The sequence below is a fragment of the Anolis sagrei genome, chromosome 1, assembly GCF_037176765.1.
Source record: "Anolis sagrei isolate rAnoSag1 chromosome 1, rAnoSag1.mat, whole genome shotgun sequence".
In the NCBI taxonomy this organism is placed as follows: domain Eukaryota; kingdom Metazoa; phylum Chordata; class Lepidosauria; order Squamata; family Dactyloidae; genus Anolis; species Anolis sagrei.
Window position 1 is genome coordinate 7491012 of NC_090021.1, and position 25178 is coordinate 7516189.

The 25178-nt window shown below is 43.6% G+C and overlaps 1 protein-coding gene across 1 annotated transcript in view; it reads right to left on the reverse strand.

Moving 5' to 3' along the window:
- ADCY3 (adenylate cyclase 3) overlaps nt 1-25178 on the reverse strand; it is a 114959-nt gene that overhangs the window by 14749 nt on the left and 75032 nt on the right. Inside the window, exons 7-12 of the mRNA XM_060754676.2 lie at nt 15412-15570; nt 12244-12406; nt 6139-6258; nt 3025-3167; nt 2578-2739; nt 659-746 (exon numbers count right to left, since the gene is read on the reverse strand). Coding sequence (XP_060610659.2) covers nt 659-746; nt 2578-2739; nt 3025-3167; nt 6139-6258; nt 12244-12406; nt 15412-15570 — 835 coding nt within the window. The remainder of the gene's footprint in view (nt 1-658; nt 747-2577; nt 2740-3024; nt 3168-6138; nt 6259-12243; nt 12407-15411; nt 15571-25178) is intronic.

The following is a 25178-nucleotide window of genomic DNA, read 5'->3' on the forward strand; positions in this document are numbered from 1 at the left end:
TAATGGAGAAAGGCAGGGAGTGTCAGAAAAACATCTCTTTTGTTGTCTATTCTATTGACTGTGTGGGTCATAAAAAATCTAGAAATAGTTTTCTAAGATCTACAGAGACAGTTGCTGGAACACCACAGCAAGCGAGAGTCCAAAAGTGGCAGGCTCAAACCCAGAACCTCAACCAATGGCTGATACCAAATGAGAGACTCCCCCCGGGCACACAGAATACGGGGCGACTTGGAAGGCGCTGAACAGACTGCGCTCTGGCACCACGAGATGCAGAGCCAACCTCAAGAAATGGGGCCACAAAGTGGAATCCACGACATGCGAGTGTGGAGAAGAGCAAACCACTGACCACCTGCTGCAATGCAACCTGAGCCCTGCCACATGCGCAAGGGAGGACCTTCTTGCAGCAACACCAGAAGCACTCCAAGTGGCCAGATACTTGTCAAAGGACATTTAATCAACTACCAAGCTTGCAAATTTTGTGTTTTGTCTGTTTGTTTGTTTTGTTCTGTTAGAAATGTAATACAATTGTCTGGTTGACACGATAAATAAATTGGATGTGACACAGCCATTGCAATAGAGTTTCCCTGGGTGCATCACAATGGATTTATGGTGGACACTCGGAGAGAGAAGGCACATTGTTATGGGGAAAGTCCCTTACCCTGGGAAAGATGGCCGCCAGGGAGCAAACCGTCAGGATGAGCAAAAGGATCTCGCCAATGACAAATGTCACATAATTTGCTTCCAACCTGAAAGGGGGAAAAAATAAAGTCAACAAGAAAGAGATGGTAAAGAAGGTCAACAACTTATGCTTTCATCCCACGCTTCTTTACCCGTATCCTGGCCCATCCCAAGGGCGTCTTACTGAGAAAGAAAATAGAGTTCTCTTAGAAATAATATTATACACCTTATAAGATGTATAATATGAGATGTGTAAATACTAAACACGTCATAAGGTCTGCTGAAAGACAATATGGTGCAGTAGATAAGAATATATGGCTAGGAACTAGAAACACCAATTTAGTGACATGAATTGTTATCTCTTTTAATTCTTATAAGCTGTTCGAAGGGTTGAAGGAAAAGTGGGAGATAAATAACAAAAAGAAGGAGGAGGAGTAGAAGGAGAAAGAAGAGGGAGAGGGGGAGATGCAAGAAAAGATGGAGGTCAATGAGGAAGAAGAGAATATGAGGAAGAAGGCATGGACTAGATGGCCCATGTGGTGTCTTCCAACTATTCTATGGCTATATGAGGAGAAGGAGGAAAAGAAAGAGATGGAGGAGAAGTAGAGGATGGAGGAGACTGAGGAGATGGAGAAAGAGAAAAAAGAAGAGGAGGTGGAGATAGAGGAACAGAAGGAGAAGGAGAAATGGAGACGTAGCGGATGGAGGAGATTGAGGAGATGGAGAAGGAGAAAAAAAGAAGAGGAGGTGGAGATAGAGGAACAGAAGGAGAAGGACAAAATGAAGAAGGAGAGGAGAAGAAAGAAGAGGAAGAGAAGGAAAGGATGGAGAAGGAGGAGAAAGAGAAGAAAAGTAGAAGAAAGAGAAGGAAAAAAGGAGGAAGAGATGAAAGAAAAAAGAATGGAGAAGAGGAAGGAGGAGATGGGAAAAGAGAAAGAGGAGATGGGCAGAAGGAGGACAAGAAGATAAAGGAGAGGAAGAGATTGAGAAGTAGCGGATGGAGGAGATTAAGGAGATGGAGGAGAAAAAAAGAAGAGATGGAGATAGAGGACCAGGAGGAGAAGGACAAGCTAGAGGAGGAGGAGAGGAGAAGAAATAGGAGAAAAAGATGGGAGAGAAGGAAAGGATGGGGAAGAAGAAAAGAGGAGGAGAAAGAAGAAAAGTAGAAGAAAGGGAGAAAAAGTAGAAGAGATGAAAGAAAAAGAATGGAGAAGGGGAAGGAGAAGATAGAAAAAGAGAAAGAGAAGATGGGGAGAAGAACAAGAAGATAGAGAAGGATAGGAAGAGATGGAGAAGTAGAGTATGGAGGAGATTGAGGAGAAAGAAGGAGAAAAAAGAAGAGGTGAAGATAGAGGAACAGGAGGAGAAGGACAAGCTAGAGGAGGAGAAAGAGGAGAAAAAGATGGGAGAGAAGGAAAGGATGGAGGAGAAGAAAAAAGGAGGAGGAGAAAGAGGAGGAAAAAGGAGGAAGAGATGAAAGAGAAAACAATGGAGATGGGTAGAAAGAGGAGATGGAAAAAAGAGTAAGAGGAGATGGGTAGAAGGAGAAGACCAAGAAGATAGCGAAGGAGAGGAAGAGGAGGCAGAGATGGAGTAGAAGGTGAGGAGGGAGAAAAAGGAGAAAAAAGAGAAGGAGACCACAGAGGATAAAAAAGAAGGAGAAGGAAGAGAAGGAGAGGATGAAAGAAAAGGATGAGAAGAGAAGAAGAAAAGAGGAAAAGGAGGAGGAGAAACAAGTAGGAGGAGAAAGGTAAGGGAGAGGAGAAGAAAAAGAGGAAGACGGAGAAAAAGGAGAAGGAAAACGAGAAGCAGAAGGAGGGGAAAAGACACTGATGAGAACAATTTGAATTCTATTGGCATCTCAAACAAAAATTTTCACAGAAATGGGACCACGCTCACTTCGGATCGATGAAAATCTCCACCACTGCAGTGAAGAAGAGGACGACACAGGAACAGCTGAAGGCTGCCCCGCTCTGCTTCTCTTTCTCCACGGAGTAGCGTGTCTCCATCTCAGGGTCAATGAAGCGCATGGAGAGGTGGAACGTGGATCTCCCCTTCATCCTGTCCAGAAATATGGGACTGATGGGTTATATCTTGCATGAGAAGCAAGCAACTTGTTGACCTCCCGCATCCCCAGTGAGCCAGACCACACCAGGCATGGGCCAACTTGGGCCCTCCAGGTGTTTTGGACTCCAACTCCCACAATTCCTAACAGCCTACCGGCTGTTAGGAATTGTGGGAGTTGGAGTCCAAAACACCTGGAGGGCTCAAGTTGGCCCATGCCTGCTTTAATTCAATGGTACTAATTCAAGTGATACCAAGGGTGTGTGGGGAAGGTTGACTTACGCCTGCACGGACTCCCTCTCCAGCAAGGCTTCGTTGAGTAACTTGTTGAGTTCCTGCTCGTTCTCGGACGCATCCACCACCCTCTCGGCCAGGTCTCGCAAACGTAGACGCCGACGAGGATTGGGAAAAGAGGGGTTCACCACCTGAATGGGGGAGAAGCCCAACGCGTGAGAAGAAAACAGACCAAAAGGCCTGGAAATTTGGGAATAGGAAGGTAGGGAAGCCAGTTGGAAGTTTACTATGTCCTACACAAATGTATGTAAAATCAATAGGCAAATGTTCTTCTGTGACCATTGAGATGAGTCTCCAAAGAGATATGTAGTTAGATAACTAGGTCCCAACTTTCCTTTATAGCAGTGTTTCTCAACTTGGGGGTTGGGACCTCTGGGGGGTCACTAGGGGTGGTAGAAGGGTCGCCAAAGACCATCAGAAAACAGTATTTTCTGTTGGTCATGGGGGTTCTGTGTGCCAAGTTTGGTTCAATTCCATCGTTGGTGGGGTTCAGAATGCTCTTTGATTGTAGGTGAACTATAAATCCCACCAACTACAACTCCCAAATGTCAAGGTCTATTTCCCCCAAACTCCACCAGTGTTCACGTTTAGACATATTGGGTATTTGTGGCAAGTTTGGTCCAGATCCATAATTGTTTGAGCCCACAGTGCTCTCTTGATGTAGGTGAACTACAACTCCAAAACTCAAGGTCAATGCCCCCAAACCCTTCTAGTATTTTCTGTTGGTCATGGAAGTTCTCTGTGGGAAGTTTGGCCCAATTCTATCATTGGTAGGGTCCAAGAGGCTCTTAGATTGTAGGTGAACCAATTACAACTCCCAAATGTCAAGGTCTATTTTCCCTAAACTCCACCAGTGTTCACATTTGGGAATATTGAGTATTCGTGCCAAGTTTGGTCCAGATCCATCATTGTTTCAATCAACAGTGCTCTCTGGTGAACTACAACTCCAAAAGTCAAGGTCAATGCCCACCAAACCCTTCCAGTATTTTCTGTTGGTCATGGGAGTTCTCTGTGCCAAATTTGATTCAATTCCATCATTGGTGGGGTTCAGAATGCTCTTTGATAGTAGGTGAACTATAAATCCCACCAATTACAACTCCCAAATGTCAAGGTCTATTTTCCCCAAACTCCACCAGTGTTCACATTTGGGCATATTGGGTATTTGTGGCAAGTTTGGTCCAGATCCATCATTGTTTGAGTCCACAGTGCTCTCTGGATGTGGGTGAACTACAACTCCAAAACTCAAGGTCAATGCCCCCAAACCCTTCTAGTATTTTCTGTTGGTCATGGAAGTTCTCTGTGCCAAGTTTGGTTCAGTTCCATCATTGGTGGAGTTCAGAATGCTCTTAGATTGTAGGTAAACTATAAATCCCACCAATTACAACTCCCAAATGTCAAGGTCTATTTTCCCCAAACTCCACCAGTGTTCACATTTGGGCATAATTGGGTATTTGTGCCAAGTTTGGTCCAGATCCACCATTGTTTGAGTCCACAGTGTTCCCTGGGTGTAGGTGAACTACAACTCCAAAAACTCAAGGTCAATGTCCACAAGACCCTCCCAGTATTTTCTCTTGGTCATGGGAATTCTGTGTGCCAAGTTTGGTTCAATTCCATCATTGGTGGAGTTCAGAATGCTCTTTGATTGTAGGTGAACTATAAATCCCAGTAACTACAACTCCCAAATGACAAAATCAATCCTTGCCACCAGTATTAAAATGTGGGCATATTGGGTATTTGTGCCAAATTTAGTCCAGTGAATGAAAATACATCCTGCATAGCACATATTTACATTAAGTCTCATAGCAGTAGCAAAATTATTGTTGTGAAGTAGCAACAAAAATAATGTTATGGTTGGGGGTCAGCACAACATGAGGAACTGTATTAAGGGGTCGCGGCATTAGGAAGGTTGAGAAACCCTGCTTATAGAAATAGAATCCTTTCAATGATGTCTTTTTGTAACTTCTAAAGCTTAACTCTTCTCCTGTCATTGCTGAAGCTCATTTGCTCTACTGCTGTGCTCGAGAAGCTTCACATCTGCTAAACTGCTGCTGCTGATGCAGATAGAATCATAGAATCAGAGTTGGAAGAGATCTCATGGGCCATCCAGTCCAACCCACTGCCAAGAAGCAGGAATACTGCATTCAAAGCACCCCTGACAGATGGCCACCCAGCCTCTGTTTAAAAGCTTCCAAAGAAGGAGCCTCCACCACACTCCGGGGCAGAGAGTTCCACTGCTGAACGACTCTCACAGATTTGTATTTTCAATGCCTTTTCTTTTTTCTGAAATTACCCGACGATATCAAGTCAATACAGAGTTTATGGTATGGTATAGCATAGGATATGGTATGTTATGTGCCCATGCCAAATTCTATGTTTGTTTTGTATCTTTGGTGACAACTACCAAAGGCAGATGAGATTCTAGGCACTTCTGAACTGACTAGTGTTCCAAGAGCTGGAATGTGTTCAGAGGAGAGCGACTAAAATGATAAAAGGTCTGGAGAACAAGCCCTATGAGGAGCGGCTTAAGGAGCTGGGCATGTTTACCCTGAAGAAGAGAAGGCTGAGAGGAGATATGATAGCCATGTATAAATATGTGAGAGGAAGCCACAGGGAGGAGGGAGCAAGCTTGTTTTCTGCTTCCCTGGAGACTAGGACACGAAACAATGGCTTCAAACTACAAGAGAGGAGATTCCATCTGAACATGAGGAAGAACTTCCTGACTGTGAGAGCCGTTCATCAGTGGAACTCTCTGCCCCGGAGTGTGGTGGAGGCTCCTTCTTTGGAAGCTTTTAAACAGAGGTTGGATGGCCATCTGTCAGGGGTGCTTTGAATGCAATATTCCTGCTTCTTGGCAGAATGGGGTTGGACTGGATGGCCCATGAGGTCTCTTCCAACTCTAGGATTCTATTATTCTATGATCTAAAAATTTTACTCATGATATATGTGTGTGTGTGTGTGAACATCCATGGATTTTGGTATCCACAGGGGTCCAGACACCAAATTCCAGTGGATACCGAAGTCCCACTACATGCACAAATATGCAACTTTTCTTGAGTGGCATAACCCTCATTTCAGAAATAGAATCTGAATGCAAATACATACTCTAGTGTCGAGTTCCTCTGCCTCGTCCGGAGTGGTGCAAGTGGTGTTGATGCTCCCGTTGCATTCTTTGGTATTGATCAGCTGCGGTGAGTTGCCGTGCGAGGATGAGACGGACAATTTCTGCAGCACAAAAGGAAGAAAGAGAGGGGCAAAGGCACATATGTGTTGGTTTTGTCATCCATGCATACTTGGACAGAAAGCGCACAATTATGAAGGGAAATTGGTAAAGACGCAGCAGATAAAGAACAGAAGAAAAGTTGGTGGAAAGAAAGAAAATACACTTTTGTGAAGAAGTTTGAAGTAGAGATTTCATGAAGCAATAGGAACAGGATTGATGCTGTTGTTGTTATTTCCCACTTGTATCTTGATGGAGAGGCAAAGTCTCAATCAAGAGATACAAGTAGCATAGAAGGAGAAGATGAAAAAGAGAAGGAGGAGAGGAAGAAGAAGAGGAAGGAGGGCAAAAGGAATGGAAGTAGAGAAGGAGGAATACAAAGAATAGGAAGAAAAGAAGAGGAGGAGGAAGAAGATAAAAAGAAGAGGAAAAAGAGAAGGTGGAGAGTAAGGAGAAGAGGAAGATAAAGCAGAAGAGAAGGAGGAGAGGAAGAAGATAAAGGAGAGGAAGAAGAAGAGAAGGTGGAGAGGAAGAAGAAGAGAAAGATAAAGTAGAAGGTGGAGAGGAAGAAGAGGAAGAAAATAAAGAAGGAGAGGAAGGAGAGAAGGTGGAGAAGAAGAAGAAGAGGAAGATAAAGTAGAAGAGAAGGAGGCGAGGAAGAAGATGAAGAAGATAAAGAAGGAGAGGAAGAAGAAGAGAAGGTGGAGAGGAAGAAGAAGAGGAAGATAAAGTAGAAGAGAAGGTGGAGAGGAAGAAGATAAAGAAGGAGTGGAAGAAGAAGAAAATGTGGAGAGGAAGAAGATAAAGTAGAAGAGAAGGTGGAGAGGAAGGAGAGGAAGAAGAAGAAGAAGAAGAAGAAGAGAAGGTGGAGAGGAAGAATAGGTAGATAAAGTAGAACAGAAGGAGGAGAGGAAGAAGATGAAGAAGATAAAGAAGGAGAAGAAGAAGAGAAGGTGGAGAGGAAGAAGAAGAGGAAGATAAAGTAGAAGAGAAGGAGGCGAGGAAGAAGACGAAGAAGATAAAAGAGAGGAAGAAGAAGAGAAGGTGGAGAGGAAGAAGAAGAGGAAGATAAAGTAGAAGAGAAGGAGGCGAGGAAGAAGACGAAGAAGATAAAGAAGGAGAGGAAGAAGAAGAGAAGGTGGAGAGGAAGAAGAAGAGGAAGATAAAGTAGAAGAGAAGGTGGAGAGGAAGATAAAGAAGAAGATAAAGAAGGAGAGGAAGAAGAAGAAAATGTGGAAAGGAAGAAGAAGAGGAAGATAAAGTAGAAGGGAAGGTGGAGAGGAAGGAGAAGAAGAAGATAAAGAAGGAGCAGAAGAAGAAGAGGAGGTGGAGAGGAAGAAGAAGAGAAATATAAAGTAGAAGAGAAGGAGAAGAGGAAGAAGAAGATGGGGGGAGAGGAAGACGAAGAAGTTGGAGAGGAAGAAGAGGTAGATAAAGTAGAAGATAAGGAGAAGAAGAAGACGAAGAAGATAAAGGAGAGGAAGAAGAAGAAAATGTGGAGAGGAAGAAGATAAAGTAGAAGAGAAGGTGGAGAGGAAAGAGAGGAAGAAGATAAAGAAGGACAGGAAGAAGAAGAGAAGGTGGAGAGGAAGAAGAAGAGGAAGATAAAGTAGAAGAAAAGGTGGAGAGGAAGGAGAGGAAGAAGACGAAGAAGATAAAGGTGAGGAAGAAGAAGAGAAAGATAAAGAACCCATAAGACTCTCTCTCTCTCTCTCTCTCTCTATATATATATATATATATACATTTACTTCATTTGTATACCGCTCTTCTCAGCCCTTAGGCGACTCATATATAGCATTGAGCCATGGATGTTAAAAGTGGCATCAAACTGCACTAATGCTACAGTGTAGATGCACCCTTGGAAAGCTTTCTGCATGGTTTGGGGCTAATCCCTCATTGATTTGGAGGCGTGCAGAGTTTTCAGGGGCAACAAAAGCTAAGTCAAGAGGTAATTTGCCAGCAAAGCAAAAAATAAACCTAAAATGAATAATAAGACACACGTTTACACCCATGTGCAGTGCTTTCTTTCATGCGCCGCATTCCATTTGCATTGATTCAGACAGGATCAATAGAGCCAATCAATTAGCCCAATTCATGATGCAGCTGGGACGGTGGTAAAGTTTTTAAATGCATTTTAATGTTTACATTTATTTATTTAGTGTTTAGTGACAGAAAGAGTATGCATGTGTGTAGACTGAAAGCCAAAACCAAGGTTACAACAACATCTGTTATAGAACTCCAGTATGCTGATGACAACGTCGTCTGTGCGCATTCAGAAGAAGATCAACAAGCCACTCTAAACACCTTAGCAGAAGCATACGAGAAGCTCAGCCTGTCATTGAACATTGAGAAAACCAAAGTGCTCTTCCAGCAGACACCTGCCATCCTCTCTCCAATGCCAGCGATACAGCTTAATGGTGTAACATTAGAAAATGTTGACCATTTCCGCCACCTTGGCAGCCACCTCTCCACCAAAGTCAACATTGACTGATACAACACCACCTGAGCTCTGCGAGTGCAGCATTTTCCCGAATGAAGCAGAGAGTGTTTGAGGACCGGGACATCCGTAGGGATACCAAGGTGCTTCTCTATAAAGCTATCGTCCTCCCAACCCTGCTCTATGCCTGCGAAACATGGACTGTCTACAGACGTCACATGCAACTCCTGGAACGATTCCATCAGCGCTGCCTCCGGAAAATCCTGCAAATCTCTTGGGAAGACAAGCGGACAAATGTCAGTGTGCTGGAAGAAGCAAAGACCACCAGCACTGAAGCAATGGTCCTCCGCCATCAACTCCGCTGGACCGGCCACGTTGTCCGGATGCCCGACCACCGTCTCCCAAAGCAGTTGCTCTACTCCGAACTCAAGAACGGAAAACGGAACGTTGGAGGACAGAAAAAGAGATTTAAAGATGGGCTCAAAGCCAACCTTAAAAACTCTGGCATAGACACTGAGAACTGGGAAGCCCTGGCCCTTGACCGCTCCAGCTGGAGGTCAGCTGTGACCAGCAGTGCTGCAGAATTTGAAGAGGCATGAATGGAGGGCAAAAGGGAGAAGCGTGCCAAGAGGAAGGTGCGTCAAGCCAACCCTGACTGAGACCGCCTTCCACCTGGAAACCAATGCCCTCACTGCGGGAGAAGATGCAGAGCAAGAATAGGGCTCCACAGCCACATACGGACCCACAAGAACACTGGAAGACAATCATCCTCAGAAAACGAGGGATCGCCTAAGTAATACCTGTCGTTAGCCTCCTTGAGTCCTTGTATCAGGAGAAAGGCAGGACGAAAATAAAGTCAATGAATGAATAATAATTAAGTGGATGCAAACTGTATTAGGGCCGTCGTTCCAGCTGGAGAGGGAGCTCAAAGCATGACATTTAGATGGTGACGAGTTGAAATGAGGACTGAAGGAGCCTCCTTAACCCGGAGAGCCATGAATAATAGCAAACCGGCTAATTAATCGGCTCTATTGATCCTCCCCGAGTCAATGGAAATGCAACGTGGCGCATGAAAGGAGAGAGATGTTCGCTCTGTGCTGGAGACTTGAAATCGCATTGTTTGTTTTATTGTTTGCAGCCTCTTTGCATCTCATTCACAGAGATCAAAGCAGGATACAAATATAGATTTAATATACGAGGGTTGAATGAAAAGTAATGCCTCCACCTTCGTAACTTCTCAACAGGTGGCAGTAATGGTATGCGGCAGGTACTGGCTTGTTCAGTAGACTCTGCTCTACAGTTCCATTTTGGCAGGAAACCTTAGCATTGAACAGTTGTGTTGTTAAAGTGCAAAGTATGGAACCCTGCGCAGACAGTTGGTCAATACGACTTAAGCATTGAATTCTTGACAGCAGAAGGTGTCACCCCAAAGGAGATTCATCAGAGAATGCAAGCTGTTTATGATGATTGTGTGGATGTGAATATTGTGCATTTTGGGGCGATTAAGTTTAAAGATGTTGAGGTGGGAACATCTGGCTTGCGTGACAAATGTCACAAGAAATTCAATGTGCAGATTTGACAAATATGCATTTAATATGATGTGTAAGAATGAATAGAAGAATGGAAGGATGTGTGGTTGGAGTTAATAATTTTGGAAACACCAGTATAATATTAAGGCCTGCAATGACTAACCTACCTGCTTGCTGGAACTGTGATCAAAACCTGCTAATGAGAATTGATAAGAACTTTTTTTGTCATGTCAGGAGCAACCTGAGAAACTGCAAGTCGCTTCTGGTGTGAGAGAATTGGCCATCTGTAAGGACATTGCCCAGGGGATGCCTGGATTATTTTTTGATGTTTTATCATCCTTGTGGGAGGCTTCTTTCATGTCCCCGCATGAGGAGCTGGAGCTGATAGAGGGAGCTCATCCGCCTCTCCCTGGATTCAAACCTGCAACCTGTTGGTCTTCAGTCCTGCCAGCACAGGGGTTTAACCCACTGCGCCACTGGGGGCTCCTGTGACAATGGTTCTTTCAAGTTAAGGAAATGTTTGCAACATTCCTTATGTTAAGAAGGAAGTCAACACGAGCCTTGTGTTTGTCAACTCCAATCAAGAAGATCAGCATCTGGCCAGGAAACAGATGGAGCCAGGATGGAAGATGTCTATCATTCACTTACAACTTTGGGACTACATCAGCAGAATATTCCTATAAAAGACTCAGTCTAATAATGCTCAAATTATGACCGACCTGAGGAGTCTGGTTCACCCGCCATGCTCTGCTCCATGGGAAGGAGATGGTGTATTCGGAGAGTGTCAGATATGCTATGGGAAAGCATGATTCGGGACACTTTGGGGCTTCTTTCTCAAGGGAAGAGGAAGAAGTGTGCTTTTGGAGTCTTGGATTTTGTGCAGGGAGTCAGGTTCTGCTGTATGGAAAACAGAGATCTGGTCCTTGGCATTGATCTTAGGGAAAGAAGTTTTGGCATTTCGGCGTTTGGAAGTTTTGGCGTTATGGAAGTTTTGGAACTATGCATTGACAGGCTGCAGGAAAGCAGGGTCTGGCCTAACAGATGCTTCTCCAAGGAGGGAGAAAAGGATATGGTAATATGTGGATGAATGCGTGTACATGTGTGCGAATGTTGAGTGAATATGTAATTCCCCTTTGTTTGTTTCTTAAACAATGTAATTGTGAATCCAATGTAGTTGCACAGAATCTGAATGTCTGTATGTCCAATGTCATTCTTTGTCTAAATGTTTTTCTGTAATCTGATATACCTTCTCACACTGGAAATTGCAATAAAAAGAACCTATGCTTCAAAGTTATTGAAAAGTCATTCATGACATAATCAAAGAGTTGGGCATCCTGTGACACCAACCACCGAGTTTCACAAGCAAAACGACGATCAGGACGATCATCGTATCACTCAGAGAGAAATTTCAAGCATAATCGGCATTTCACAAGAACGTGTGGGTCACATTATTGCTTTGCTTGGCTATCGGAAAATCTGTGCACGATGGGTACCCAGGACGCTGACGCCCGAAATGAAAGCGCACAGACTTCTTCCATGACAGCTTCAGAAAACTTGTTCATCATTGGCAGAAATGTATCCAATTGTCTGGTGATTATGTGGAAAAGTGAATAGCTGTAGTTAAAGTGCACATTCTAAGGATTATTTCTACATTTGATTTATTAAAATATTCCCATCTAAGCCCAAGTAACGAAGGTGGAGGCATTACTTTTCATTCAACCCTCATTATGTCATATAAGAACAACAATAACAACAAAACATAATGTGTTATCACGCTTGCTTCAGACAAACAAGGATTCTTTCTCCCATCCTGGACATTCCACAGATAGATAGATAGATAGATAGATAGATAGATAGATAGATAGATAGGCACTCCACTTGCCTCATTGCCCAACAGAACTTCTGAAGATGCCAGCCACAGATGCAGGCAAAACGTTAGAGGAGAATATGCTACTGGAACATGGTCATACAGCCTGAAAAACTCACAGCAATCCAACAATAATAATATTGATAGGAGAACTCACCACCCCGTTGATGCCGTTCTTGAGGGGCTGCTTGGGCACGAGGACCAGGTAAGTGATGATCCCTTTCTCCTTCAGGTATTCACACCGTGACCCGCCATCTCCCGGCTCCACCTCAAACTCCCCTTTCAAGCAGTTCATGGTGCTTTGGGAAATGTGCACACGCCTAGGAGAGCCACATTTTCAGAAATGTCAACTGTTATTTTGCTTATGTACTTTGTTGTATTTTATATGTTTGCACTATTGAGTGCTTTCGTGAGCCGGCCCGAATGATCAGACAACTTATTTAGAAGCAGTGACCACCCTCTAATATTATGATTGTTGTGGAGGCTAGATTTGGGGAAATTGCTTCCATGTCGTCACGTCCTGATGCAAAACCCAATTTCCCCAAATCTGGCCTCCACAGCAATCCTAATATTGGAGGGTGGTCACTGCTTCTAAATAAAGCACGGCTACTGCTATTAATACCTAACTATTTTTAGTTGTCTGATCATCAGGCAGATCAAAACCCCTGCACCATTGACCCCACTCAAAAGAAAACAAGATTTATTAACTCTCTTAGTTTCTGGGTGATTTCCCTGATCCTTGCCCTTTGGATGGATGACAAGTCCAAGTTTGCTCAGATTTATTTGTACATCATCACAGATGCTGCTGTTATTAGATAGCACTGAGTTAAAGCAGTATTAAACTGAGTTAAAGCAGTATTAAAGCAGTATTAAACTGTTCCAGTCCGGCTCACCTATCCGAAAGTATGTCTCCTTGTGAACCATCTAGGACAGTGTTTCTCAACCTGGGGGTCGCGAGGGGACATCAGAGGGGTCACCAGAGACCACCAGAAACACACAGTATTTTCTGTTGGTCATAGGGTTCTGTATGGGAAGTTTGGCCCAATTCTATCATTGGGGGGATTCAGAATGCCCTTTGATTGTAGGTGAACTATAAATCCCAGCAATTACAGCTCTCAAATGTCAAGGTCAATTTTCCCAAAACTCTATCTGTGTTCACATTTGGGCACATTGAGTCTGTGAGCCAAGTTTGGTCCAGATCCATCATTGTTTGAGTCCACAATGCTCTCTGCATGCAGGTGAACTACAACTCCAGAACTCAAGGTCAGGGCCCACCAAACCCTTCCAGTATTTTCTGTTAGCGACTGGAGTTCTGTATGCCAAGTTTGGCCCAATTCCATCATTGGTGGAGTTCAGAATGTTCTTTGATTGTAGGTAAACTATAAATCCCAGCAACTACAACTCTCAAATGACAAAATCAATCCCCCCATCCCAATCCCACCAGTATTCAAATTTGGGCATATTGGGTGTTCATTCGTTCAGTCGTCTCCGACTCTTCGTGACCTCATGGACCAGCCCACGGCAGAGCTCCCTGTCAGCCGTCACCACCCCCAGCTCCTTCAAGGTCAGTCCAGTCACTTCATATTGGGTATTTGTGCCAAATTTGGTCCAGTGAATGAAAATATGTCCTGCATATCAGATATTTACATTACAATACATAACAGTAGCCAAATTAAGGTTATGAAGTAGCAACAAAAATAATGTTATGATTGAGGGGTCACCACAACATGAGGAACTGGATTAAGGGGTCGCCGCATTAAGAAGGTTGAGAAACACTGATCTAGGACTTTAAGATGGTCTGCTCTCGATCCCGCCTTCCTCGCAGATGCGTTTAGCGGGGATGAGAGACGGGGCCTTTTCAGTGGTGGCCCCTCGGCTATGGAACGCCCTCCCCGGGGATATAAGATCGGCTCCCTCATTTCTAACATCCCACAAAACGGTTAAGACCTTGCTCATCGAGCAAGCTTTTTCTACTAGAGCATAATTAGACATAAACAAATATATGGAGTGACTGACGACGCAACTGGACAACGATTTTAGTAAGGAGACGCCGAGTATCTTGGTTCTACAGATATATTTGCTTTTTATATTACATTTTAAATGCTGAATTATTTTTTATAATTGTTTTAACTGTATTTTGATATTTGTTATGGCATCGAATCGCGGTAAGTAAATAAATAAATACGGTAAATAAATAAATAAATTAGTTCTACAGTGTAGACCAGGCATGGGCAAACTTTGGCCGTCCGGGTGTTTTGGACTTCAACTCCCACAATTCCTAACAGCCTACCGGCTGTTAGGAATTGTGGGAGTTGAAGTCCAAAACACCCGGACGGCCAAAGTTTGCCCATGCTTGGTGTAGATGCTCACTATTTCCATACTGTAAATGAATCTCTTGGGAGGTTTCTCGTTCAATTTAACACCAAGCCAACTTGAAGGCAGATCATAGAATCAAAGAGTTGGAAGAGACCTCATGGGCCATCCAGTCCAACCCCATTCTGCCAAGAAGCAGGAATATTGCATTCAAATCACCCCTGACAGATGGCCATCCAGCCTGTTTAAAAGCTTCCAAAGAAGGAGCCTCCACCACATTCTGGGGCAGAGAGTTCCACTGCTGAACGGCTCTCACAGTCAGGAAGTTCTTCCTCATGTTCAGATGGAATCTCCTTTCTAGTTTGTAGTTTGAAGCCATTGTTTCGCATCCTAGTCTCCAAGGAAGCAGAGAACAAGCTTGCTCCCTCCTCCCTGTGGCTTCCTCTCACATATTTATACATGGCTATCATATCTCCTCTCTGTCTTCTCTTCTTCAGGCTAAACATGCCCAGCTCCTTAAGCCGCTCCTCATAGGGCTTGTTCTCCAGACCCTTGATCATTTTAGTCGCCCTCCTCTGGACACATTCCAGCTTGTCAATATCTCTCTTCAATTGTGGTGCCCAGAATTGGACACAATATCCCAGGTGTGGTCTAACCAGATCAGAATAGAGCATGGGTAGCATGGCTTCCCCAGATCTAGACGCTAGGCTCCTCTTGATGCAGGCCAAAATCCCATTGCCTTTTTTTGCCGCCACATCACATTCCTGGCTCATGTTTAACTTGTTGTCCACGAGGACTCTAAGATCTTTTTCACATGTACTGCTCTCGAGCCAGGCATTGTCCCCCATTCTGTATCTTTGCATTTCGTTTTTCCTGCCAAAGTGGAGTATCTTGCATTTGTCACTGTTGAACTTTATTTTGTTAGTTTTGGCCCATAAGAACAACAACACAGTCCTTACACGTCCATCCTCACATGCCACTAAAGAAGCCCAGTCATTAAAAAGTGACTTACCCTGGGATGCCTCCGGCTTCCATTTTGTTCGCCACGGTCACGTCCGTCGACCACACGTCATATTGCCAGCGTTTCTGCCCCAGGACCCCTCCGAGGACGGTGCCGCTGTGCACACCCACACGCATGTCCACATTCGTTTTGGTCTTCTCCCGCACGTAGCTTTGGAGAAAGGAGACAAGTACAAGGAACTAAAATTGAGCCAATTCTTAGGACTTCACCAACATGTCTGGATTAAACATCGTTCTCCAAGTTTTCATTAGTTTACCTATATGGTGTTTTTTAAAAAATAAAATTTTATTTAACACAAAAAAAAAGTTTTATTTACATAAAAAGAGGTGGAACAATATGGTTATAGAAAAGTAGGGAAACAGACTTAACAAACAAACGAGAGGAGAAGAAAAAGGAAAAAAAGGAAGGTTCTGTTGCAACTCAGAGTAGGCTTCACCTTGCTGCCAAACACCACCACACAAGAGCTGTAGTTTATTGAGGAAAAATCAAAGTCAAAATAAATAATAAGCATTGCAAAGTTCCAAAGATTAAGGTTAAATGCAGGATACAGTTCCAAAGATCTTCAGGTAAAAGCAGGAGACATAATCCTATTGGCAAAGTTCAAACCAGAGTCCCAGGTACAAGCAAGGAAACATTTGCCCCAAGAATCACAATGCAAGAAATCCCAAGCGTACTGCTTTCCAGGCTAAGGTTATTCCATGAAGCTTTCAGGCTAATAAGCTACGTTGAACTGACACTTTCACAGAGTTTCCAGAAGGCCTAAATACCTTCCCAACATCAAAACATTAGGCTCTCAGCATCATAAAAGCATTGCGACGACCTTACACTGGGCTAGCCTCCCGTCTGCTTGCCAGACGCGAACTGCGCCTGACCCAGAGATCAAGGCGAGCTTCTCGGGTCAAATCTACACTTTCGGTATCATCGTAGGAAGACACCTGCTCGCTATTTCCTTCGTTAAAATTCCTTTCTGGTGAAAACAGCTGTGTTGATACTGCACTGTCTGTGAGAGTCTCAGAAGCAGGCTCAGAGATTTGAGGCACTGACAAAAAGCCAGGAAGCTGAAACCCAACAGGAATCTGAATCCCATCATCCTCATCGTCAGAAACTAGCTCAGCCACAACAGGTTCATGTGGACTTCCATTCCAAGCTTTGCAATTCAGTTTAACTTTCTTAATTAGTCTATTCCCCTTGTTTTGTCTTATTCTTACATACTTCTGCTTGACTTATCATATTCCTCAAACAAGTTCCAATTTCTCCATATTATCACATTTCCCAAATTCTTCTTTAAGAAATAAGTTAATTTGTCCATATCTTTAATTTCTCTCAATTTAGTTATCCAGCTTTCAATTTCAGATTCGGCCTAGTAGAGAAAGATTTAAATTTTTTCCACTTTTCAAGATCCTTCTTTATTTCTTTCCAAATCTTCTCATAGTTATTTTTCAGGAGTTGGCCATTTTTAGCCGTTATCCATATTCCCAAATATTTTAATTTCGTAGTGATTTATAATCCTGTTTGTTCTTTAATTTTCTCTTGTTTTCCTTTGTCCATATTTTTGGTTAAGATCTTAGTCTTCTTTGTATTTAATTTGAATCCTGCTAGGTTACCGTACTGTTCTATTTTCTGTATCCATTTTTGTAAATTATTACATGGGTTTTCAACTATTCTGATCACATCATCAGCGAAGGCCTGTACTTTATATTGATGTTTTCCAATTTTAGACCCTTTTGTGTTTTGGTCCTCCTTTATGCTTTTCATCAATATTTCCAATGCCATTATGAAAATTAAAGGGGACAGCGGACATCCTTGTCGTGTACCTTTAGTACACAACAAATGTAAATGGCCAATCAATCTTCTGTTGTTTGGCCATTTACTAAAATCTTGGCCTTCTGTGTTTTGTATATGGAATTTATTGCATTATTTAAATTTAAATCCCATATCAAGTTTCTGTATTAATATTTTTTAAAGTCCCAGTTTACCTATATTGTTTTTAAGTTTATGACACCAGTTTCAATGCAGGAATGGGAATTGTAGAATTCCTGAAATCTGTTTACGTGGCCCCTCTCCAGGATACCGCTTTATTCCTCCTTACTCCGAAAAGCAAAAGCACCAAAACGCATCAGACTCAGGATTTCCCCCGTTTCTACACACTTTAAAAACACTCTAAAGACGGAATCCCATGGAGACCATCAAGTGACACAAGACTACTTCCAGCGCTCCTCACAAGATTCTGTCTTTAAAACATTTCAAAGTATGTAGAAATTGAGATGTTTGGGAGTCCGGGAGCTGACAAGAGGTTGCATCATTCATTTGTCCCTTACTGATGACAAGTAAGCAGATGGTTATAAAAGGGGAGAGGAAATGCTCAATCTCTCTCTCTTCCTGTGTGAACATCATTGTGAGTATATCTCTGCATCTACTAATCACCTGTAAGAACAAATCCCGATTGAGGATCAGTGGATCCGGATTGTACAGCATGTCAAGATTAAAAGCTCCTGCTATTTTGGATGAAAACTGAATCTGTGAGTTTTCTAAACAGTGTGCTGAAGAAGGTCAGGCATTGCATTCTCGAAAGTTTTCATGGCTGGAATCACTGGGTTGTTGTAGGTTTTTTGGGCTGTATGGCCATGTCCTAGAAGCATTCTCTCCTGACGTTTCGCCTGCATCTATGACAGGCATCCTCAGAGGTTTGCATGGCCATACAGCCCAAAAAAACCTACAACAACCCAATGTCAGGCATTGCAGTTGTACTCTGCCAATAAGACTGATTAGCTGAGCGAAAATGTTTCTTGCTGAGGATGAACTCTGCTATGTTTTGCTCGCCTCTGTGGCATTTGTTGGTCCAGTGCATTTGTTGGTCCAGTTGGTGCAATGGTCATAGTCCCACTGTTCTGCTTTGGTTAGATTCTCACCTAGAATATGTCCCATTTCAGTGAACCAAAAATAAAAAAGATTAACAAGTTGGGTTGCAGTTAAACATAAAAAAACCCAATATTATGGCAACAAGAACGATGGATAACTGGCAAATAGAGGGAGAAAATGTGGAAGCCGTGACAGACTTTGTATTTCTAGTGTAGATGCAGACTGTCTTTTCCTTCTTGGTAGGAGAGCAAGGGCCAATCTCGATAAAGTAGTGAAGAGTAGAGACATCACATTGGCAACGAAGATCCGCATAGTCAAAGCAATGGTATTCCCCATAGTAACCTATGGATGTGAGACCTGGACCATAAGGAAGGCTGAGTGAAGGAAGATAAACACTTCTGGTGCTGGAGGAAAATGCTGAGAGTGCCTTGGACTGTGAGAAGATCCAACCAGTCCAACTTGGGGACTGTGGCGCAGCTGGCTGGGAGTCAGCGGCATTAAGATGACTACTGACCGAAAGGTCATGAGTTCGAAGCCAGCCCGGGTTGGAGTGAGTGTCTAACCAATTTGTGTAGCTTGCTGTCGACCTTTGCAGCCCGAAAGACAGTTGCATCTGTCAAGTAGGAAATTTAGGTATTACCTACTAGGGGAGGCTAATTTAACAAATTTACGATGCCATAAAAATCTTGAGCAAGCCTGCAAAGAATGAGGAAGTACTTCATCAGTGTCACAAATGGATAGTGAAGCAACAGTTCCCCCTGGTGGCCAGAATACCCTCATGGAAAGTTAAATTGCCTCTGTGTCAGTCTATATATGTTGTGTGTCTATGGCATTGAATGTTTGCCATGTATATGTACATTGCAATCCGCCCTGAGTCCCCTGTGGGGTAAGAAGGGTGGAATATAAATACTGTAAATAAATAAATAAATAAATAAACAATACTTCAGGAAATAAAGCCTGATTGCTCATTGGAGGGAAGGATCTTAGAGGCCAAGATGAAGTACTTGGCCACATAATTTATTTATTTATCGTGTCAGGAGCAAACCAAAACAATTGTATTGCATTAAAAAAACAGACAAACAAACAAACAAAGCACAAAATTTGCAGACTTGGTATTAAATGTCCTTTGACCAGTATCTGGCCACTTGTGGTGCCTCTGGTGTTGCCACAAGAAGGTCCTCCATTGTGCATGTGGCAGGGCTCCGGTTGCATTGCAGCAGGTGGTCAATGGCTAGCTCTTCTCCACACTCACATGTCGTGGATTCAACTTTGTAGCCCCATTTCTGAAGGTTGGCTCTGTATCTTGTGGCGCCAGAGCACAATCTGTTCAGCGCCTTCCAAGTTGCCCAGTCTTCTGTGTGCCCAGGGGGGAATCTCTCATTTGGTATCAGCCATTGATTGAGGTTCTGTGTTTGAGCCTGCCATTTTTGGACTCTCGCTTGCTGGGGTGTTCCAGCGAGTTTCTCTGTAGATCTTAGAAAACTATGTCTTGATTTAATTCGTTGGCGTGCTGGCTGATACCCAAACAGGGGATGAGCTGGAGATGTCACTGCCTTGGTCCTTTCACTATTGGCTGCTACTTCCCGGCGGATGTCACATAATAAAAGGAAAGATTGGAGAAGATAATGATGCTGGGGGAAATTGAAGGCAAAAGGAAGAGAGGCCAACCAAGGGCAAGATGGATGGATTATATCCTTGATTGATTGATTGATTGATTGATTGATTTGGAAGGTTTCTATACCGGCCATCTCACCTCAACCAAGGGACTCAGGTCGGTTTACAGGATATATGCAATTACAAAATATACAAATACAACCAGGTACAACATCATTAAGGATTAAAACAACACAGTAAAATACAATAAAACATCATCATTACAATTAGCCAAGCCAAAACGTCAACACAATCGCAGTCGTAGTCGTAGTCACAGTTCATTAAAGATTCAGTCCTCAAAAGCCACATTCCAGAGCCAGGTCTTTAGTAATTTCCTGAAAGTCAGAAGGGAGGGGGCAGATCGAATTTCCAATGGAAGGGAGTTCCAGAGCCGGGGAGCCACCACCGAGAAGGCCCTGTCTCTCGTCCCCACCAAGCGCGACTGCGAGGGTGGTGGGACCGATGTGACTGGCTTGGCTCTGAAGGAGCTGGGGGTGGTGACAGCCAACAGGGAGCTCTGACGTGGGGTGGTCCATGAGGTTGCAAAGAGTCGGAAGTGACTGAACAAATAAACAACAACAAAAAATGAAAACAACAACAAGGTTGAAAGTATTCAGCAGAATATGCTGCTTCAGCAGAAGCTGGATGGTCATCTGTCGAGAGTGCTTTGATTGTGCTTTCTTGCCTGGCAGAAGGGGGTTGGACTGGATGGCCCTTGGTGTAGCCTCTGACTCTGTGATTCTATGCTCTTGTGAAGGAGTGGAGTATATACTCACTTTCCTGCTAAAGAATCCTAGGATCCCATAGGATGACACCATAATAAGTAAATCCGTATCGAGGTGCTACAATAGTATGTTGACCACTACAGTTCCTAAGCAGAGGAAAAAAATGATGTTGTACAATGAGAGAAACGTGCAATGATCCAGCCTTTTCCTTCTGCATTGCCAGATTTTTGAACTGCAGTTCATGTTTCCATAACTAAGCTGGAAAGCTCGCTTTCGTCGTTGCGGCCTTCTAGTAATTTTCCATAAACATCTTGCTTCAGGGCCAGATTTTTCCATCTCTGCTCTGATTTTTTTGTTTTATCAAAGCGGAGAAAGAATTAGCTGGAAGGATATTGTTTAGGTAAAACTTCAGGGTTTGAGGAAAATAATGAGATCTGGAGAGGGGGGAAAACATCTCGCGCCGAGAAATGTCATCGACAACCACACAAGGTTGCGACTCGGAGACAGACCCACTTCAAAGGAGCAATTTCAGACAATTCATCTTTACGAGGAAGAAAAAAAACTATTACGCAGCAGGGAAAAAGATAAATTCTTGCACAAGTGTAATGAATACAGTCTGCTTCTGTATCCACATGTTTTTGGTTAGACCACACCTGGAATATTGTGTCTAATTCTGGGCATCACAGTTGAAGAGAGGTATTGACAAGCTGGAATGTGTCCAGAGGAGGGTGACTAAAATGATCAAGGGTCTGGAGAACAAGCCCTATGAGGAGCGGCTTAAGGAGCTGCACATGTTTAGCCTGAAAAAGAGAAGGATGAGAGGAGATATGATAGCCATGTATAAATATTTGAAGGGAAGTCATAGGGAGGAGGGAGCAAGCCTATTTTCTGCTGCCCTGGAGACTAGGACGCAATGGAGCAATGGCTTCAAACGACAAGAGAGGAGATTCCATCTGAACATTAGGAAGAACTTCCTGACTGTGAGAGCTGTTCAGTAGTGGAACTCTCTGCCCTGGAGTGTGGTGGAGGCTCCTTCTTTGGAGGCTTTTAAACAGAGGCTGGATGGCCATCTGTCGGGGGTGCTTTGAATGCCATTTTCCTGCTTCTTGGTAGAAAGGGTTTGGACTAGATGGCCCACGAGGTCTCTTCCAACTGTATGATTGTATGATTCTATCAATTATCTTCTTTGAGAATTTAATAGAAACGGCTTGACTCCTCTTCATTCTCACCAGTCCACTTGGGGAAGACTTAAGCGGGTTGTTGTGGATTTTTCAGGCTATATGGCCATGTTCCAGAAGCATTCTCTCCTGACATTTTGCCTGCATCTATGGCAAGCATCCTCAGAGGTTGTGAGGTCTGTTCGAACTAGGAAAATTGGATTAATAGATCTGTGGAAAGTCCAGAGTGGGAGAAAGAACTCTTGTCTGTTGGAGGCAAGTGTGAATTTTTCAATTGGCCACCTTGATTATTTATTTATTCATTTATAGTATTTACATTCCGCCCTTCTCACCCCGCAGGGGACTCAGGGCGGATTACAATGTACATACACATGGCAAAAATTCAATGCCATAGACCGGGCATGGGCAAACTTGGGCCCTCCAGGTGTTTTGGACTTCAACTCCCACAATTCCTAACAGCCAATTGTGGGAGTTGAAGTCCAAAACACCTGGAGGGCCCAAGTTTGCCCATGCCTGCCATAGACACATAACATAAATAGACAGACACTCAGAGGCTATTTAACAATCCAGTTTTTTTTCCTGAGGGTATTCTGGCCACCAGGGGAGCTGTCGCTTCATCGTCCATTTGTGACACTGATGAAGTACTTCCTCATTATTTTGCATGCTTGCTGGAGATTTTTATGGCCTTGTAAATTAGTTAAATTAGCCTCCCCACATAAGTGGTACCTAAATGTCCTACGTGACAGATGCAACTGTCTTTTATGCTGCAAAGGTTGACAATAAGCTACACAAATTGGTCAGAAGCTCACTCCGACCCGGGCTGGCTTCGAACTCATTACCGTTCGGTCAGTAGTGATCTTAATGCAGCTGACTCCCAGCCAGCTGTGCCACAGTCCCGGTGCATTTGATAGCCTAACAGTTTTTAGGTGTAGCTTGTTACTGCCTGGGAAATTCCTTTGTTGAAAGGTGATTAGGCGTTCCTGATTGTTTCTTGTCTGGAGTTCCCCTGTGTTTGGATGTTGTTCTTTATTTACTGTTATGATCTTAGGGTGTTTTAATACTGGGAGCCTGATTTTGTTCATTTTCATGGTTTCTTCCTTTCTGTTGAAATTGTCCACATGCTTGTGGATTTCAGTGTCTTCTCTGTGTTGCCTGACATGGTGGTTGTGAGAGTGGTCCAGTATTTCTGTGTTCTCAAATAATATGCTGTGTCCAAGCTGGTCCATCAGGTGTTATGGCTGACTTTTCTGGTTGAAATAGTCTGCAGTGCCTTTCCAGTTCCTTGATTCGTGTTTGGACAACGCTGCATTTGGTGGTCCCTCTATAGACTTGTCCACAGCTGCATGGTACACGGTAGACTCCTGCAGAGGTGAGAGGATCCCTCTTGTCCTTTGCTGAACGAAGCATTTGTTGGATTTTCTTAATGGGTCTGTAGATTGTTTGTATGTTGTGCTGTCACGCGCTGGGCCTATAGCAGTTGGCTTTTGAACAGGACGTGCTCTTTGTGCTCAGCGGGAAGCCGGGGTGCCTCAGCTGAGAGGCCCTAAGGATTTTCCTATACAGAGTCTTTAGAAGCTTGAAAAGTTTAAGAAAGTCCTTTATTATTGCTTAGGTCTTCAACAAAACAATCAAATACTTCTCGGATCTTCAACAAGTCAAAGAAATACTTCAAGGCTTTGAATCAACTGGTGGCTTTCTTAATCTTGTCCACAAGGGACAGGCAACTGGCTTCGTGAACGGTTTCTTTTCTTTAAGAGGGAAACCCTTTTTAACCCCTCCTTGGGCAATAACGGCGCTCCATGCTGTCATGCTGGCCACATGACCTTGGAGGTGTCTATGGACAACGCTGGCTCTTCAGCTTAGAAATGAAGATGAGCACCACACCCCAGAGTCAGACATGACTGGACTTAATGTCAGGGGACAACCAACCTGGGCAATCTACTTTCTAAACTTTGCTGGTGTGGGCTCTACTCCCGGCTCCAAACTGCTTCTTGGGTCCCGAGTAGACCTACCAGTCAAGGCTTTGTAGATTCTCCAGCTGGAGTCCTTTGGAACTGTTTCCCCCCGGATGCTGTGAGAAATGAAGCTTCTCTACAGGTGGAGCTAATCCACGTCCTGTAGCTAAGATTTCCAATGCAAGACTGACCTAAAATGGCTCCCTCTCCTCCCAGAGCCCTGGGGAAAGGGGCGGAACCAAAACTTAACAATGATTGATGGGTCATTGGCCCTATAATTGCAAACTAAGGGAAGCCACCTTATTGCAAAATGCATGGAACTTTGGAATACATGCAAACATTCGAAGAAAGAAAAGGAAGTTGGAGCTTTTGGTACAGCTATACCAGCACATACGTTGTTTTTCTACACCAGCTTCCCAATGCTGATGAAGTTTCCAACAGACCTCACAACCTCTGAGGATGCTTGCCACAGATGCAGGCGAAACGTCAGGAGAAAATGCTTCTAGAACATGCCCATACAGCCCGAAAAACCTACAACAACCCAGTGATTCCAGCCATGAAAGCCTTCGACAATACATTAAACCTTGGCATCTTCATAGCATTCAATGGGACATTAGGGTAATGTCTTCCTCTTCCAGGAAGCATTTTATCTTTTGATTTGCTTCTTTTATTATCACTTATAAGGCAAGCTTTCCTCCACACCTTAACGTTGGAATCGGCTGCCTTACTCATTCAGTTGTTATTTTATGGCCTCTTGCGGTTTTTCATTACTTGCAGGCTGTATAAATATTTGCCAGCTGGATGGTATACAAATTAATAAATCAATACGCCAGCCTGAATCAGTTACTGCTCATGAAGGCTCCCATCTACACTGCTGTATAATCCAGTTTCAGAAGCCACTGAATTGGATCATATGGCAGTGAAGACTCATGTTCAATCTTTATTATCATGTTCAATTAGGAGCCCCCGGTGGCGCATTAGGTTAAGCCGCTGAGCTGCTGAACTTGTTGACCGAAAGGTTCGAATCCGGGCAGCGTGTGAGCTCCCGCTGTCAGCCCCAGCTTCTGCCAATGTGGCAGTTCAAAAACATGCAAATTTGAGTAGATCAATAGGTACCACTCCAGCGGGAGGGTAGCAGTGCTGCATGCAGTCGTGTTGGCCACATGACCTTGGAGGTGTCTATGGACAACGCCGGCTCTTCGGCATAGAAATGGAGATGAGCACCAACCCCCAGAGTTGATGTACATGCGGCCCACTCTCTGTCATTATGTTTGGTTCCTATGTTCTGTGTATATTGTTTTATATGTTTTGATGTTTTACATTTTAATGTTATGTTGTTTATTTTATTGCAATTTGTATTTTTATATTGTAGTTTGTCGTTCGGGTTT